Here is a 17,086-nt window from a genome sequence, read left to right as displayed (position 1 = left end):
CTGAGGCTGCAATAGATCCCATTTGTCTGCAGAAACAACCCTTCCACTAGAGAGATTCACCAGGTAGCTCTACTCCACCATACCTCATCCTTACACAGTTGCCACTGCCCTCTTCTACATGAGCAGAGAAGCTGTGTCAGAGGGAGCTGAGTTCTGTGCTTCTCTGGCACAGTTGGAATGGGTACTGGTTAGAATGCAAGGGCGCCCTCTCTAGCCCCAGATGTGGAGGCAGAACTTGCCTTTTTTAGAAGATACAGTAAATGGAAATTAGAAATATATTGTATTGTAATATAGACCAAAGGGAAGAAAAACTAGATACTATCACTATACCGGTCAAGACAAGCACCCCATATTTTCTTTAAAACATTTACATTGCCTGTCATTTAAAAGGATAATCCTTCCATCATTGTGCATGAAGATCATTTTTATTCATTTTTAAAAGTAACTCTGCCTGGGAAACGTCATGGAGAAGATCTAAAGCATCTTCAGGGGATGCTTTCCAGCAAAGCTACTGCAGCAGTGACCAAGGCCCCTGGGCCCTTTCAAATTGCAGAACCCCGGGGTAATTGCCTCCTTCCCCTCCCCAATTAGCAGGTCTGTTCACAGTCACTTCATGCAGTCATCACTTCTATGCACTTTTCAGGTTGCCCCTAATTGGGGATGGGATAAGAATTTTAGCTTCAATTTTAACACCTCGGGGGGAGGGGGGTGGAAATACTATACAGATGAGGACGATATAAGCAACCTGATCTGTTTTTAACACAGCCGTCACCCTAGAGACTGGATGCTCAGGATTATATTGCACTCTACAGCCACCCCTTTTCTGCCCCAGAATGCCACCCACACGGATGGAGAATGCTATGCTGAGTTTAATAATTTGGCATTAAATCCCTTTTGTGTTGGTGGAGGTAGTGAAGCTGAAGTCACGCATACTGATGAAAAAAACTAGCAGCAACACATTCTGTGAGGCAGATGTTAGACAACATGAACAACAATGGCTCAGTTCTAGCTGAGATATATGAGATATGTTTCTAAATTCCATTTACTGTATCTTGAAAAAAAGCAAGTGCTGCCTCCACATCTGGGGCTATATAGGGAGCCCTAGCACTCTAACCGGTACCATTCCTACTGTGCCAGAGAAGAAGCACAGAACTCAGCTTCCCTTGAAATAGAAGGTTTTTATAGCTCTGGTCATAACTGATCTAGTTTTCCTAATGGGAACTAGAAGAAATGAAGCTGCAGCTCTTTAAATCCTAGGGGACGTCAAGGAGACAATTAAAAAAAATAACACAACAGAAGGACTGAAGCCTTCCGTTATTCTTCTAGTATTGACATTTTTATGGCCTATTGAATAAGCAACACCGCAAAGAAGTTTAAAATGTGGATTTGCAGACGGATGTGTCAGCCTCAATTTTCAGGTGGCCAAGATTCCCCGGCTCTGCATTTCCATGGGTTGCCAGGGTTCTCTGTCCTGGCCCCAGCACTGCTGTGGGGCTCCGGCCCTGCTCTTCCTGGTTCCTGCTGGGCTGCTGGTCCTCTTGACATTAGGCTCCCAGGTTCTCTGGTCCAGAAGCATCAATGGTCCTGCTGGACCATGGATGTTGCCAGATGAGAGAGTGCCAGTTTTCAGATGTGCAACCTGTAGTAGGAAACTCTCTCTGTTTGATGATTGGTGGGTAGGGAATAGTCTGTAAATAACTAGTGAATATGAGAATAGAAAGAGCTATAATTCATCTGTCCTCTGGCACATACATAACAGCAAATGCTCATGTTTTGAAGTGAAATGTTAGAAAGTAAATGTACATTTTTTCTATGCAGTCTGAGTATGTAAACTTGAAGCATTTTAGAAAGGGTAGAAAATGCAAATTTGGTGATGTATTGATATACCATTGACCATGCCTAAAGGCATTCTAGTGAAATAGTTATTTGTTAGAGGGAGGAGTGTCAGGCAAACAGTTATTTCAAACATCCTATAGAGTAGCTATAGTGAGGAAATCGTGCTTGCCTTCTAAGGATTTTGAATAGTGACCAATATCATGAAAGATTTTTGTTACAGTAGTTATGGAAACTTTCATTTCTTTTTCAGATGATTACTTGTGTGCATTCCAATAGGAATGTGTGGGAGTGCCACATGCACCGTTGTCAAAAGGTTTTTCCTTTAGTGGTACCCATCGGGTTGGCTACAAAGCCCCTTGGAGTGGCACCTGCCTGGTACAGTACATAGGGCTCTGCCAACCCTCCACCACCTCAGTTCCTTCTTACCCCCAGTGATGGTCGTTGGAACACATGTTCTCTTACTTTGTAAGACTGACCTAGCTGTTTTTCCCCATTTTTTTCTGCGTGTAGTTAATTAGTTGTTTATTGCTAAGTAGTAGTTACTTGATAGTTCTCATTGGGTGGTTCATTTTTTTGTTTCCCAGTAGAGTTTCCCCAGGAGCATGCAGTGAGAGTTTAAGCTTTGCAACTCCTGTGGCAAGCCTATGTCCAGAGGGGACCCACATATGACTTGCCCCAAGTGCTGAGCTGAAGGACATTTAACAGATAAGTGCAGTGTTGTGGGAGTTTCAAGCCGATAACTAAGCGAGAGAGAGTTTAGTGCTTGAAATTTCTGCTTCTGGAGTTGGCACTTAGGGTACGTCTAGACTACAGGCTTCTGTCGACAGAAGTTTTGTCGACAGATACTGTCGACAAAACTTCTGTCGACAAAGCGCGTCCAGACTACATTGAGTTCTGTCGACAAAGCAAGCTGCTTTTGTCGACATGGTAGTCTGGACGCAAAGGACAGTTTCCATTCAATAACACCTTCTGTCGACTGAAACTCTGTCGACAGAAGGTGTTATTCCTCGTAAAATTAGGTTTACATACGTCGACAAAACTGCTGAGTTCTGTCGACGTTATGTCGACAGAACTCAGCGGTAGTGTGGATGCAGGTATAGTTTTGTCGACAAAAGTCCACTTTTGTCGACAAAACTCTGTAGTCTAGACACACCCTTAGAGTTTCAGTGCTGGACTCAGATGCAGCCTCTTCGTGCAGGTCTCAGTATGCAGCACAACAGCCTTGGTGCATGACTCATCTTCTATGCAGAAAGAGGGACGTAAGAAACACTGGCACTGGTCCCCAGCCCATAAGGCCAGTTCCTCAGTGCAGCACCGCTCTCATTTCCCGGTGCAATACAAGAAGTGCAGGTCAGACAGAGGCCTCTCTCTGGCCAAGAAGACTAGCAGTCACCATACTTTGCTGCATTCCTTGGCAGGACACCATCAAGATAGTGGGTAACCCCAGCACTATCAACTCCGGAACCATAACCCAGGCTCCATAGCAGATTTTTTTTTTCACATTTCAAGGTCAGACTGCCTGCTGGTTCACAATGCTGCTTGGTGGATGCAGCAATAGCCCTGCCACTCTATCCTGACCTTCTCACCCAGAACCACAACCGATTGCAGCACCCCAATCTTCTGTCCCTCCAGTTCATGGTCTGGAAAATCCTTGTCTGAACCTTTTTGAGCTTCAGTGATCTGACTCATTTAGGGAGGTCCAGTTGGGTAGCAGAAAACCCACCATTAGGACAATGTACTTTGTCAACACTTCTCACTTGGTCCTTTCAGAGGGGTACTCGCCCTTGGAGGCGACCATGCCCTTGGTGCTAATTATCTTTTGTACCTGAAGTACCAGGGACTGGCTCATCAGGGTCCACTTGTCTGCCACTTCAGCCTTCTACCATGGGGTGGGTGACAGATCCCTCTTCACTAACCCCTCAGCAGGGGTTTTCACAAGGGTCTGGAAGAGTTATACCCCCAAATTAAACACCTGGTCCTGTCCCGGCTCATGAGCCCTCCCTTGATTCCTGGGCTACTTGTTCTTTGTCCTACCTTTCTTAGAAAGTAGCATTCATAGTGACTGTAACCTCAACCAGACTGGTTTCAGAGTTCTGAGCTCTCGCTTCTGAACCTCTGTACATGTTTGGGTTTTTTAAAAAAAGAAAAGGTGCAAATCCATCCCCACCCAGCCTTTCTGCTTAAGGTGCTCTCCCATTTCCGTGGTAACCAGGACATTTTCTTACCCGTGTTCTTCCCAAAGCCCTATGCCAGTCTTATGCTCATTCCACGAGGAGTAACAGTTAATCCGAACTAAGGACTTAGTTTGGATTAACTTTAAACTGCCTCATGTAGCCGCAGGCAGTTCATTCGGCCTAAGGGGGATTTAAAAATGGCGGCCAGACAGGAACATGCAAATAAAGCCCAGGATATTTAAATCCCGGGCTTCATTTGCAACCCCGGTTCCCTGATTTGCCAACCTAGCTCGAATTAATGAGCTAGTGTAGACATACCCTATGCTCTTTCTCTGGCAAGAAACCAAGTATTTATCAGAAAATCTGATAGATTAAGTCAATTTTTAGAAATGGCTAGTGGTTTTTTGGTGCTGATCATGAGGCTCCTTAAAAAGATTAACTTTTCAGAGACCGGATGCTTAGAATTTTTGGAAAACCAGTCTCTTTTAAGGTGTCTCAAATTCAGCATCCCAAATCAGCAATAGCAAGAGGCTTTCTGGAGAGTATGTTCTGGAAAGCAGTTCTAGGCTTATTTCTTTATTCATCCCATGGAATAAATTGCTTGGTCCAAGGAGTTGTCCTATTTAGAGTGGAGTAAAGCATGACTAGAGTTAAGATTCACTATAAACTAAGTGAAAGTCCATTTCATTACTGAACTGGATACTTTTGTCTGTACCACCTAATCAAGAGACCTTTCTTGGATGGTACATTCCCTTTAATCAGGTTTGATTGAATGTTATTCTACTAGCAAAGACTCACTTTTGCTGAGGCTAAAAATACTCCTGAGCAGCTAGAGAGCTATGCACATTACAAGATTTCTCTGTCTGTAAAATCTTCCAAATACCCAGATGTTCAGATTAGGCGAACATTGATTAAGCAAGGCCTATGACTTTAAAAGAATTAACTGTTTAATCTCAACATTAATGTGACACCTTTACTTTGATTTGTTTTAAATTATGTACCTAAAAAAGTATATTTGTCTGAAAAGTAATTTGGAAATATATCTGAAACACACTCATTTTTCTTACTTTTAATACATCTGTGCTTGGGTGGATCAGTAAATCAGAACACACTAATCCCTAAAACAGTTTGAAAACACCATATTTACTCAGATTTTAAAACTAAACATTTCAGTTGAAAAGGTCAGTGGCACATACAGCATGTGCTGTAAGATTGGTAACTGCTTAAATCTTCTCAGTCGTGAGACAGCTGGGTAAACAAAGAATGGATTAGCCAGGTCTGCCGATAAGCCTGCAGAGCCCCTTTATCTGTAGCTTTCCCTTCTTAGTACTTCAGGGAACAAAGACAGCATTTGGCAGGGAAGAAAGGGGGAATTGTGGATGGGCACATTGGCCTTTCACATCTGCAGACTAGAGTAGAAAAGCTTTTAATCATGAGTCAAAAAAGGCTGGTGGTCTTCATAACGTAGTCCTTCGCAGACATTTGCTCAGTGCACAGAACATCCAGTTCTGTCATAATTTGGCATGATTGACAATCTCATTCCTGAGAATATGATTAAGCAATGCCATTGCAAATCTGAACTGGGATATATTAGTGTTGCTTATCAGAAGACTTACAGAATGCATTTTTACCAACTGGGTAACATCTTTTAAAATAAAAGGGCAATTAATTCGTTGATGCCTGGGTTCAACTTTGTGGTCTCTGTCCGAGGAATGAATGTATTGAGCTGGCAGGGCAAAGCAGTGACATTTTACAAATCAACAAGAATTCAGTCTTCAAAGCCCATCAAGCTTATTTCATCATTGTTAGACAACGTGGTTTATTTAAAATGTACATGTCACATTGTTGTCCGTTCAGGTCTCCTGTTATGTGCCTGTGATATGTGGTTCAGTGTAACTCAACTAAAACCCCACTCTGTGTTAAGCAAATAAATCTGAGCTAAAAGCCCTGCCATAAAACAGTTCTTCATGAATCCCCACTGCATATCCTGCTGCATTATTTTTTGCCAAAATAAAATTGTCTCCATAACATCAGCTCTGTGTTTGGTCTAATCACTGTCTCCAGCACTGTTCTCCAATGGCCTCTTCTGACTATTCTCTTTGCTCTTATCTAATACAATTCAGGGAATTCTTCCAATATAAATCAGTAAGTCCTCTTTTTTAATGTCTCTGTACTGAGCATTTATTTTTATTTTTCAGACTGGAACAAGCGTATTGAGTATAAGCCTGGCTCTGGCAGCATACCTTTGTTTCCCAGCATTCGTCTGGAAACCTGCGATGGACCTGTTTCCTCTATCCAAACCACCATTGAACTTCAAACCAATTACATTGGAAAAGGCTGTGACCGAGAAACATACTCAGAGAAATCACTACAAAAATTATGTGGTATGTGCTTGGTGTTCAATTTATTTCTTAGTTTCTTCTGTCCATAAACACAGAGACCAAAGAGCTACTGTATATGTGGTTTTACTTATGACCAGGCTCATTGTAGCTAACTGGCAGGAACCCAAGGGAATTAAAAAGATGGTATAGCTGTGACATCAGAGGTAGCTCCTGCTTCTTTCTTTTCCATTCTTTCTCTGTTTCTTATTCCTATCTTACTTTCAGTTCTCCTCTCCTCTCTCTCTTCCCCTCTTTATTTTCTCTCCTTCGTTTTTTCTTCTCATCCCTTCCCTTCATTCCTTTCAAGTGCAGAGTCCTGTACTTTGGACAAAAGAATTCTAAGCACAGCTACAGGCTAGGGACCGACTGGCTAAACAGCAGTTTGGCAGAAAAGGACCTGGGGATTACAATGGATGAGAAGCTGGATATGAATCAACCGTGTGCCCTTTTAGCCAAGAAGGCTAATAGCAAATTGGACTGGATTAATAGGAGCATTGCCAGCAGATCTAGGGAAGTGATTATTCCCCTTTATTCAGCGCTGGTGAAGCCACATCTGGAGTACTGTATCCAGTTTTGGGCCCCCCTTTACAGAAAGGATGTGGATGCATTAAAAAGAGTCCAGCAGAGGGCAACAAAAATGATAAGGGGGGCTGGAGCACATGACTTATGAGGAGAGGGTGAGGTCTTTGGGCTTATTTACTCTTCAGGAGAGAAGAGTGAGGATGTGTTTGATAGTAGCTTTCAATTTCCTAAAGGGAGGTTCCAAAGAGGATGGAAACTGTTCTCAGTGGTGACAGATGGCAGAAGGAGAAGCAATGGTCTCAGTTGTCTCAAGTTGTGGTGGGAGCGGTCTAGATTGGATATTAGGAAAACTATTTCACTGGGAGGGTCGTGAAGCACTGAAATGGGTTACCTAGGGAAGTGGTGGGATCTCCTTCCCTAGAGGTTTTTAAGTCCCAGCCTGACAAAGTCCTATCTGGGATGATTTAGTTGGGACTGGTCCTGCTTTAGGCAGGGGGTTAGATTCAATGATCTCCTGAGGTCTCTTCCAACCCTATGATTCTTTGATTCTATGAATAATCTAAGCATTTAACATTAAAAAAGGAGTCCTATGAAAATTGGAAACAAGGTCATTGTGCAAAGATTGGCTATAAATAAATAACACAAATATGTGGGAGCAAAATTAGAAAGGCAGAGGTACAAAATTAGCTCAAATTTAGCTAGAGACATAATGAGTAACAAGAACACATTCTACAAATTTATTAGAAGCAAGAGGAAGGCCAAGGACTGGGTAGGCCCATTGCTCAATGAGGAGGGAAAAACAATAACAGAAAATGTGGAAATGACAGAGAAGCTTAATAACTTTTTTGTTTCTGGTTTCTCTACAAAGTTTGGTGGTGATTGGATGCCCACAATAGTGAATGCTGGAGAAAAGGAGCTAGGTTCAGATGAAGAAGACTGAATTAAAAATTACTTTAAAAAGTTAGATGTCTTCAAGTCACCAGGGCCTGATAAAAATGCATCAGAATACAGGCAGTCCCCAGGTTACATGGATCTGACTTACATCGGATCCCTACTTACAAACGGGGTGAGGCAACCCCGCACTAGCTGCTTCCCCCCAGCAGACCAGGGAGACGTGGAGCGGCTTTTCTCAGCAGACACCTTAGCTTGAGAATAAAGGACTGAGGGAAGTGAGGTGTGGGAGAATAAAACTGAGCTCTGGAGAAATGTTTGGCTAGAGTTTCCCCTACAATATGTACCAGTTCCGACTTACATACAAATTCAACTTAAGAACAAACCTACAGTCCCTATCTTGTACGTAACCCGGGGACTGCCTGTATTCAAGGAGCTGATAAGAGGAGATATCTGAGCCATTAGCTCTCATTTTTTTAAAAGTCATGGAAGTCAGGAGAGATTTCAGACGACTGGAAAAGGGCAAATATAGTGCCCCTCTATAAAAAGGGAAATAAGGACAACCCAGGAAACTACAGACCAGTTAGCTTAATTTCTATGCCAGAATGATAATGGAGCAAATAATTAAGGAATCCATCAGCAAATATCTAGAAGATAGTAAGGTGATAAATAACAGTCAGTAGGGACTTGTAAATAAGAAGTCATGTCAAACCAACCTGATAGCTTTCTTTGTTAGGATAACAATCCTTGTGGGTAAGGGCGAATAAGTAGACACGGTATTCCTTGACTAGGGGTTGGCAACCTACAACATACATGCAATAAGTGGCACGCAAGCCAATTTTGAGTGGCATATGTGTCAGGAGCTCCTCCCACTCCACCCCGGTAGCAGCTGGAGCCTTGTGGTTGCTGTGCAGCTGCAGGCTGGAGAACCAGCTCCACCTTCTGCTGGAACAGCAAGCAGGGGAGGGGATGGGGGGAATAGGTGTAGGCATGTTGGGGCCTGGGTGGCCCAGCAAACGGAGTGGGCACTAGGCTCCATGTGACTCTGCACTGGGCTCCACATCCCTGGGGCTGCCCTTGCCCAGTCTAGGTGTGCAGCTCCCAGGAGCTAAGGGGTTAACACTCCCCCTGGCTCTGCTCACTGCTCTGGGAGGGGGCAGGGCTATAGCTGCTCTGCAGATCCCAGGCTGGGTAGCCTGTCACCTATGTGGGGAGCCGAGGTCCAACCTGAACTGCCTTGCTCCCCATGGGGTGTGCACTGGGGCAGGGATCCCCTTCCCCAGTGCCTAGCCAGGCTGAAACCAGGACTGTGCCCGCCCCAACCCCAGAGCAGCAGCCTACGGGTGAGAGTGAGCCCTGGCAAAGGGCTGGGCCAGGCAGGGAAGTGATTCTGTCTCCCCGCTCCGGGCTCCTTCTCATCCCAGCAATGCTCCTGGGGGGCTATGAGGCCCAGGGTGGCTGCCCTGCCAGTATGCATTCTGAGGGCACAGAGACATGGAGATACAAGGGGGTGGAGGAGGCTGCGGGGGCAGGATGGGAAGGGCAAGGGTTGCACTAAAGGTGATGGGATGATGCTAGGGATCAGGCTGAGGGGGTGGATCATGGGGCTGAGAGGAGTGGGACTGGAGCAGAGGGAAGATATGAAGGGGGTACAATTTTACTTTGCAGAAGCTGCACTTTCCTTCATTCCCCACTTCTTTGCCTCCCTCCCCAACTAGCTATTTGGCTGCATTCTCACCCTCTCACCTTTTCTGTGGTACTCCCGCAACCTCCTCCTGCCCAGAACTCCCTCTCGTATCCCCACCCCCCCACCCTCTCCTGCGGTCAAACTCCCATCCACACTCTGCTCTCCTCACCCACTCCTGTACCCCACCTCATGCGCAGATCCTGCATCCCTAGCCCTGTCCTACCCTCATTTTTGTCCCTACCCCAGCGCCTAAGAAGATCCACAAAATCCACTAACTCTGGAACCCCAGTAACTCTGGGCTATGAGAAGCCCTGAACCTCGGGAGGAGGTGGGGGTTGGGGGGGTTAGTTTGTTTTGCTCCTCACTGATGTGGTTCCCACCTGATTTTTCTGTGGGTCAGTGGCCTCTGACTCAAAAAAGATTCCCCACTCCTGCCATAAATAAAGAAAACATTGAAACCTTTTGGGTTGGACATAAATTAATATTTTACTTTATTTAAAATGAACTTTGATAAACTAACATGAAAAAGTTAAAATGCTTAATCTTAAATCTTAAATTAAATCATTCTCCCTAGCTGCAGTTGGTTCAGAAAATATGGTCACTGTACCCAGCCTGCCCCTACCCTCTCCTGTCCCCAGCATACAGATCCATAAATAGAAGAGAATAAGTTAAATCTTGGTGTGATGGCTTCTTATGGGTGCGAGCGCCCCCTACCGGCCGGGCAGAGGGGTTGAGCGGACCCGCCGTCTGGGGTTTCCCATTACTGTCCCGGGTACGAGTGCGATCACCCAGCTGGAGACCCGGACCGGGGTTCGGCGAACTCGCTGTCCTGGCCCTCCCGGGGTGGGAGGGGGTCCCTGGGTCCAGTCGGCCAGTACAACCAAAGGGGGGAAGGGAGGAGGCTCCTGGCGGCCTGTCCGGAGGCGAGGTCCGAGCCGGGAGGGGGATACGGTGTATTGAGCGTCTCACTGCGCAGTTTCAATTGCCCGTCGTTGGCCAAGCCATGGGTGGCTCTGACATGACTTGCGGGGCGGGTCGAAACTATGCATGGGGGGACGGGGTGTGGGGAACCTGGGCCCACCCTCTCCACTGGGTCCCAGCCCGGGGCCCTAAGTGGAGGAACAACGGAGGCGTTCCTCCCATGACAGGTGGGGACTATCCCCGTAACGCACCTGTCCACAGTCTCCAGAAGGGCCCTGCCCCGGGCTCCTTCCACTCCCCGCTCCCGTCTGCCCTGTCGGCGTGCCTGCCAGAGGCGCTTACCCCACCCGAAGCGTCGGCCCCGTCCAGCTGCCGTCCTGGGGGTTCTGGGGCTGACCCTCTGGTCCTCCAACGGGGGGGGGGGTTCCGCCTGGCAGCGGGATCGTTGGCGGCTCCTCCGGGTGCCGCCTCTAGCTGCTCTGCCCGGCCGCTTTTCAAGCAGCCTGGGAAAAGATGCCGGGGACGTTGGCTCCACCCCCCGGGTCTCCTCACGCTCCCTCACGTGGGGGCCTGGGCTTGCCACACTGCCTCCAGCCCTGCGCGACCCCGCCCGGCCGGCGCGACGCTCGGGCACCCGGCCCGCCTGCCGCAGATGCTCCCGGCCCCGCCTCCCCCAGTGGGGGGCAGGGCGCGTCTCCCCGCGTCGGGTTTCTGCCCGAGCGGGGTTGCCCCCATCTCCCGGGCCGCCTGCCCACCCGCCTGGTGCCGGGGGGCAGCACTTCCCACCCTGGGGTGAGTGCAGACCCTGCCGGGTCCGTCACACTTGGCACACCACTTCTGAAAGATTGCTGACTCCTGACCTAGACTTTAGTAAAACATTTAATACACTCTCACATGACTTTCATATCAATAAACGAGTGAAATACAACCTAGATAAAGCTAGTATAAGGTTGGATAATTGTTCTCTGAGGCTACGCTTAGACTGCAAGCCTTTTTTGACAGAAGCTTTGTCAACAAATACTGTCAACAAAGCCTCTGTCAAAAAAGAGCGTCTAGACTATGATCGGTATTGTCAAAAAAGCAAGCTGCTTTTTTGAAAGAAAGTCTAGATGCTCTCTTTTGAAAAAGCACAGTTTCCATGCAATACCACATTTTTTCAAAAGAGTACTTTCGAAAAAAAGGCATTATTCCTGGTAAAATGAGGTTTACCGCTGTCGATAAAACTGCCGTATTCTGCCGACAAAACCCTGTAGTCTAGACACACCCAGAGAGTAGTTATCAATGGTTCCCAGTCATGCTAGATAGTCATAACAAGCGGAGTCGAGACAGGTTCTGTTCAATAACTTCATCAGTGATTTATATAATGACATAGAGTATGCTTATGATGTTTGCATATGATACAAAACTGGGAGGGATTGCAAGTGCTTTGAAGGATAGGGATATAATTCAAAATGATCTGGACAAACTGGAGAAACGGTCTGACATGAGCAGGGTGAAGTTCAATAGAATCCATTTAGGGAGGAACAATCAATTTCACACATACAGAATGGGAAATGACTGTCTAGGAGGGTATGTCTACACTACAAAGTTAATTCGAACTAACAGTCGTTAGTTCAAATTAACTTTCATAAGTGCTACATGGGCAAACTGCTAGTTCAAAATTAATTCGAACTAGTGGAGCGCTTAATTCGAACTAGGTAAACCTCATTCGACGAGGACTAACGCCTAATTCGAATTAAGTAGTTCGAATTAAGGGCTGTGTAGCCACTTAATTCGAACTTGTGGGAGGCTAGCCCTCCCCAGCTTGCCCTGGTGGCCACTCTGGTCACAACCAGAGAAACTCGTCTGCCCCCCTCCCGGCCCCGGAGCCCTTAAAGAGGCACGGGCTGGCTACGGTGCCCGTGCCAGGTGCAAGCCTGCCAGCACCCAGCCAGCAGACCCTGTACCTGCCAGGGCACGAGCCAGCCACCCGCTGCCACCCAGCCCTCCGCCTCTTCCCGGGACCAGGCTGGCAGCTCCCAGGAGCCTGTCCGGGCCGCAAGAGACGGGCACCCGCCTGGTCTAGTGAGGAGATCATGGACCTCATCCAGGTTTGGAGGGAGGCGTCCAACGTCCACAACCTCCTCACTAGGCACAGGAAAGTAGCCGTCTAGGGCAGGAGAGCTGCCAGCCTGGCCACCCAGGAGCAGGTTTGCATGAAAATCAAGGTGGTCCAGTGAGACCCCTGAGCCCTGAGCCCTGAGCCCTGAGCTTAGAACATAAGAACATAAGAATGGCCGTACTGGGTCAGAACAAAGGTCCATCTAACCCAGTAGCCTGTCTGCCGACAGCGGCCAACCCTAGGGACCCTGGAGGGGATGGACCGAAGACAATGACCAAGCCATTTGTCTCGTGCCATCCATCTCCAGCCTTCCACAAACAGAGGCCAGGGACACCATTTCTACCCCATGGCTAATACCACTCCATGGACCCAACCTCCATGACTTTATCTAACTTCTCTTTAAACTCTGTTCTAGTTCTAGCCTTCACAGCCTCCAGTCTCAAGGAGTTCCACAGGTTGACTATTTGCTTTGTGAAGAACTGTCTGTTATTAGATTGAAGCCTACTACCCATTAATTTCATTTGGTGTCCTCTAGTCCTTCTATAGTAGGAACTAATGAAGCACTTTTCTTTATGCACCCTCTCCACACCACTCATGCTTTTAGAGACCTCTATCACATCCCCCCTCAGTCTCCTCTTTTCTAAGCTGAGAAGTCCCAGTCTCTTTAGCCTCTCTTTATATGGGACCTGTTCCAAACCCCTGATCATTTTAGTTGCCCTTTTCAAAACCCTTTCCAAGGCCAAAATATCTTTTCTGTGGTGAGGAGATCACATCTGTACACAGTACTGAAGATATGGCGTACCATAGTTTGATACTTCCCCTCCTCCTTGTTCTCCTGGCTTCCCCCTTCCAGCTCCCTCCTCCCAGGTTTCCCTCTCCCCTCTCCCACCCTCTCTCTTCCCCTCTCCCACCTCCTTTTCCCAGTCTCCCCCAGTTTTGTTAAATAAAGAGTTTCTATTTTTGACCAAACGTGTCCTTTATTTTGTACATCAGGAAGGGGGGCTAGGAAGGGGTAAGTGGAAGGAGGTGAGGGAGGAATGGGGTTCGAGCCCCCGATGAGGAGGACTGGGGTGGCTCTGCGGGCTCCTTGGGGTGGAAACTCTCCTGCAGCCCCCCAATTGACCACCCCGGATGGCAGCCTGCGGCAAGTGCAGCCGGGCTGATGGCTGAGTGCTGTGATGTGCCGAGTGAGGGCACTCAGGGCACTCCAAGCCAGGACTGCTTTGCTGTCCCTCTTCGAGGTAGACAAGCAAGCGGGGAACCCTGAGAACTGTCTGTCCGGGGTGGGGGTCAGGTCCCTTTAAGCACAGCCCTCAGCTAGCCTGAGACAGCAGCTCCATGCTCTAAGTCCTAACCTGATGCCCTGCCGGCACTGCTTCCGGCCATCCTTAACTTTGGTACAGGGTCCACTCAATGTGCCAAACTACATTAGCAAAATGCTAATTCGAACTAGTTTTTAGGTCTAGATGCACTAGTTCGAATTAGCTTAGTTCGAATTAACTAATTCGAAATAAGTTAGTTCGAATTAGTGCTGTAGTGTATACATACCCGGAAGAAGTACTGCAGAAAGGGATCTAGGGGTCATAGTGGACCACAAGCTAAATATGAATCAACAGTGTGGCACTCTTGTGAAATAAATGAAACCTTATTCTGTGATGCATTAACAGGAGTGTTGTAAGCAAGACAAAATAAATCATTCTTCCGAGGATAAGGCCTCAACTGGAGTATTGTGTCCAGTTCTTGGTGCTATATTTTAGGAAAGATGTAGAGAAATTGGAGATGGTCCAGAGAGGAGCAACAAAAATGTTAACAGTTTTCAAACTGTTACAGGGTGTTTACAAGGAGAAAGAAGAAAAAATTATTCTCCTTAACCTCTGATGATAGGACAAGAAGCAATGGGCTTAAATTAAAGCATGGGAAGTTTAGGTTGGATAGTAGAAGACTTGAAGACCTCCTGAGGTTCATTCCACTTCTAGTATTCTATGATTCTGTGGAAAGCCTGAGAAACCCATCTTCATCATATTAGTAATATTAAAACTGAGATGTTGATCTAATTAGGAAACTTTACTCTTGTTGATAGATCAGTAGTTTTCATCTCATAGTCTGTAGACATCTACAGCAGGGATGCAAGGTGGAAGATTGGCAGGAAGAAGGGGCAGAGTTAAGGTTAGATGTGAATTTCGATACTTTTTAGTTCAGATAACCTCCTGAAAAATATTTCCAATCTTTCTAATGTTTGCTTTTTGAGTTAACTACATTTTAAAGGACTATTTTTCCTTGTGTAACTGATAAGTATTTAATGTTTTAATTCCAGCTTAACTACTAGGAAGAATATCTGCAAGCTAAAACTGATAGAGAAAGGCATAATCATAAACAAAAGAGTAAAGTGTCTGGGAAGATAGACTCAATGACTAACAATATTTTATTATCTTAGGTGAGACTTGTTCCTGGCCCATATATAAAGCAATAGAATCTTTAAATTCAGAATAGAAAATAGGTAGAATGCAAAATCTCATTGTAAAATGGGGGTGGGGGAATCAAATGGACTCAGGGATATTCTCATATGTCTGGATTTCCTATGTTCATAAAGAGTAGGTGTGAGAAACAGAAGAGGGTATGTCTACACTACAGCGCTAATTCGAACTAACTTATTCGAACTAACTTAGTTCGAATTAGTTAATTTGAACTAAGCTAATTCGAACTAACGCATCCAGACTAAAAAACTAGTTCGAATTAGCATTTTGCTAATTCGAACTAGCATGTCCACATTAAGTGGACCCTGAACCGGGGTTAAGGATGGCCGGAAGCTGTGCCGGCAGGGCATCAGATGAGGACTTAGAGCGTGGAGCTGCTGCCTCAGGCTAGCCGAGGGCTGTGCTTAAAGGGACCCGACCCCCACCCTGGACAGACAGTTCTCAGAGGTGCCCCACTTGAAAAGCAGTCCTGGCTCGGAGTGCCCTGAGTGCCCACACTGGGCACATCACAGCACTCGGCCATCAGACCGGCTGCACTTGCCGCAGGCTGCCATCTGGGGAGAGGGGGCAATTGGGGGGCTGCAGGAGAGCTTCCACCCCCAGAAGCCCGCAGAGCCAGACCAGTCCTCCCCATCGGGGGCTCGTACCCCATTCCTCCCTCACCTCCTTCCACTTACCCTTCCCTAGCCCCCCTTCCTGATGTACAAAATAAAGAAAACGTGTGGTCAAAAATAGAATCTCTCTTTATTGAACAAAACTCAGGGAGACTGGGAAAAGGAGGTGGGAGAGGGGAAGAGAGAGGCTGGGAGAGGGGAGGGCAACTAAAATGATCAGAGGTTTGGAACAGGTCCCATATGAACAGAGGCTAAAGAGACTGGGACTTTTCTGTTTAGAAAAGAGGAGACTGAGGGGGGATAGGATAGAGGTCTATAACAGCATGAGTGGGTTGGAGAGTGTGCATAAAGAAAAGTTCTTCATTAGTTCCCATAATAGAAGGACTAGAGGACACCAAAGTAAAGGAATGGGTAGCAGGCTTCAAACTAGTAACAGAAAGTTGTTCTTTACAAAGCAAAGAGTCAACCTGTGGAACTCCTTGCTGCAGGAGGCTGTGAAGGCTAGAACTAGAACAGAGTTTAAAGGGAAGTGAGATCAAGTGATGGAGGTTGGGTCCATGGAGTGGTATTAGCCAGGGGGTAGGAGAGGTGTCCCTGCCCAAAGTTTGTGGAAGGCTGGAGAGGGATGGCACGAGACAAATGGCTTGGTCACTGTCTTCGGTCCATCCCCTCCAGGGTCCCTAGGGTTGGCCGCTGTCAGCAGACAGGCTACTGGGCTAGATGGACCTTTGGTCTGACCCAGGACGGCCATTGTAAGCTCAGGGATCAGGGTCGGGGGTCTCAGTAGACCACCTTGATTTTCATGCACACCTGCTCCTGGGTGGCCAGGCTGGCAGCTCTCCTGCCCTAGATGGTCACTTTCCTGCGCCTAATGCGGAGATCGTGGACGAGGTCCACGATGTCCGAACTAGACCAGGCGGGTGCCCGCCTCTTGCGGTCCCGGGCAAGTTCCCGGGAGCCGGAAGCCTGGTCCCGGGAAGAGGGGGACGGCTGGGGGGCATTGGGTGGCTGGCTCGAGCCGTGCCAGGTGCAGGGTCTGCTAGCTGGATGCTGGTTGGCTTGCACCTTGCACGGGCACCGTAACCAGCCCGTGCCCCTTTAAGGGGTCCGGGGCCGGGAGGGGGGCAATAGAGTTTCCCTGGTGTTGGCCAGAGTGGCCACCAGGGAAACCTGGGGAGGGCTAGCCTCCCACTAGTTCGAATTAAGGGGCTACACACCCCTTAATTCGAACTAGTAAGTTCGAACTAGGCTTAGTCCTCGTAGAATGAGGTTTACCTTGTTCGAACTAAGCGCTCCGCTAGTTTGAATTAAGTTCGAACTAGCGGAGCGCTAGTGTAGCGCCTATCAAAGTTAATTCGAACTAACATCCGTTAGTTCGAATTAACTTTGTAGTGTAGACATACCCAGACAGACACTGATGACAGGAGTTTGATTGAAAGAGTTATAAAAGAAAAGGAGTATTGCAGCAAAATTGCATCTGAAATA

The 17,086-nt window shown here is 47.2% G+C and overlaps 1 protein-coding gene across 1 annotated transcript in view; it reads left to right on the top strand.

Moving 5' to 3' along the window:
- Positions 1–17,086, top strand: part of CLSTN2 (calsyntenin 2) — an 824,440-nt gene that overhangs the window by 667,467 nt on the left and 139,887 nt on the right. Inside the window, exon 6 of the mRNA XM_075937529.2 lies at positions 6,209–6,394. Within this exon, the coding sequence (XP_075793644.2) occupies positions 6,209–6,394 (186 nt within the window). The remainder of the gene's footprint in view (positions 1–6,208; positions 6,395–17,086) is intronic.

The sequence above is a fragment of the Pelodiscus sinensis genome, chromosome 10, assembly GCF_052426305.1.
Source record: "Pelodiscus sinensis isolate ZL-2025 chromosome 10, ASM5242630v1, whole genome shotgun sequence".
Lineage (NCBI taxonomy): Eukaryota > Metazoa > Chordata > Testudines > Trionychidae > Pelodiscus > Pelodiscus sinensis.
The sequence above is the reverse complement of the archived record's forward strand: the minus strand, read 5'-3'. Positions and strand labels throughout refer to the sequence as shown.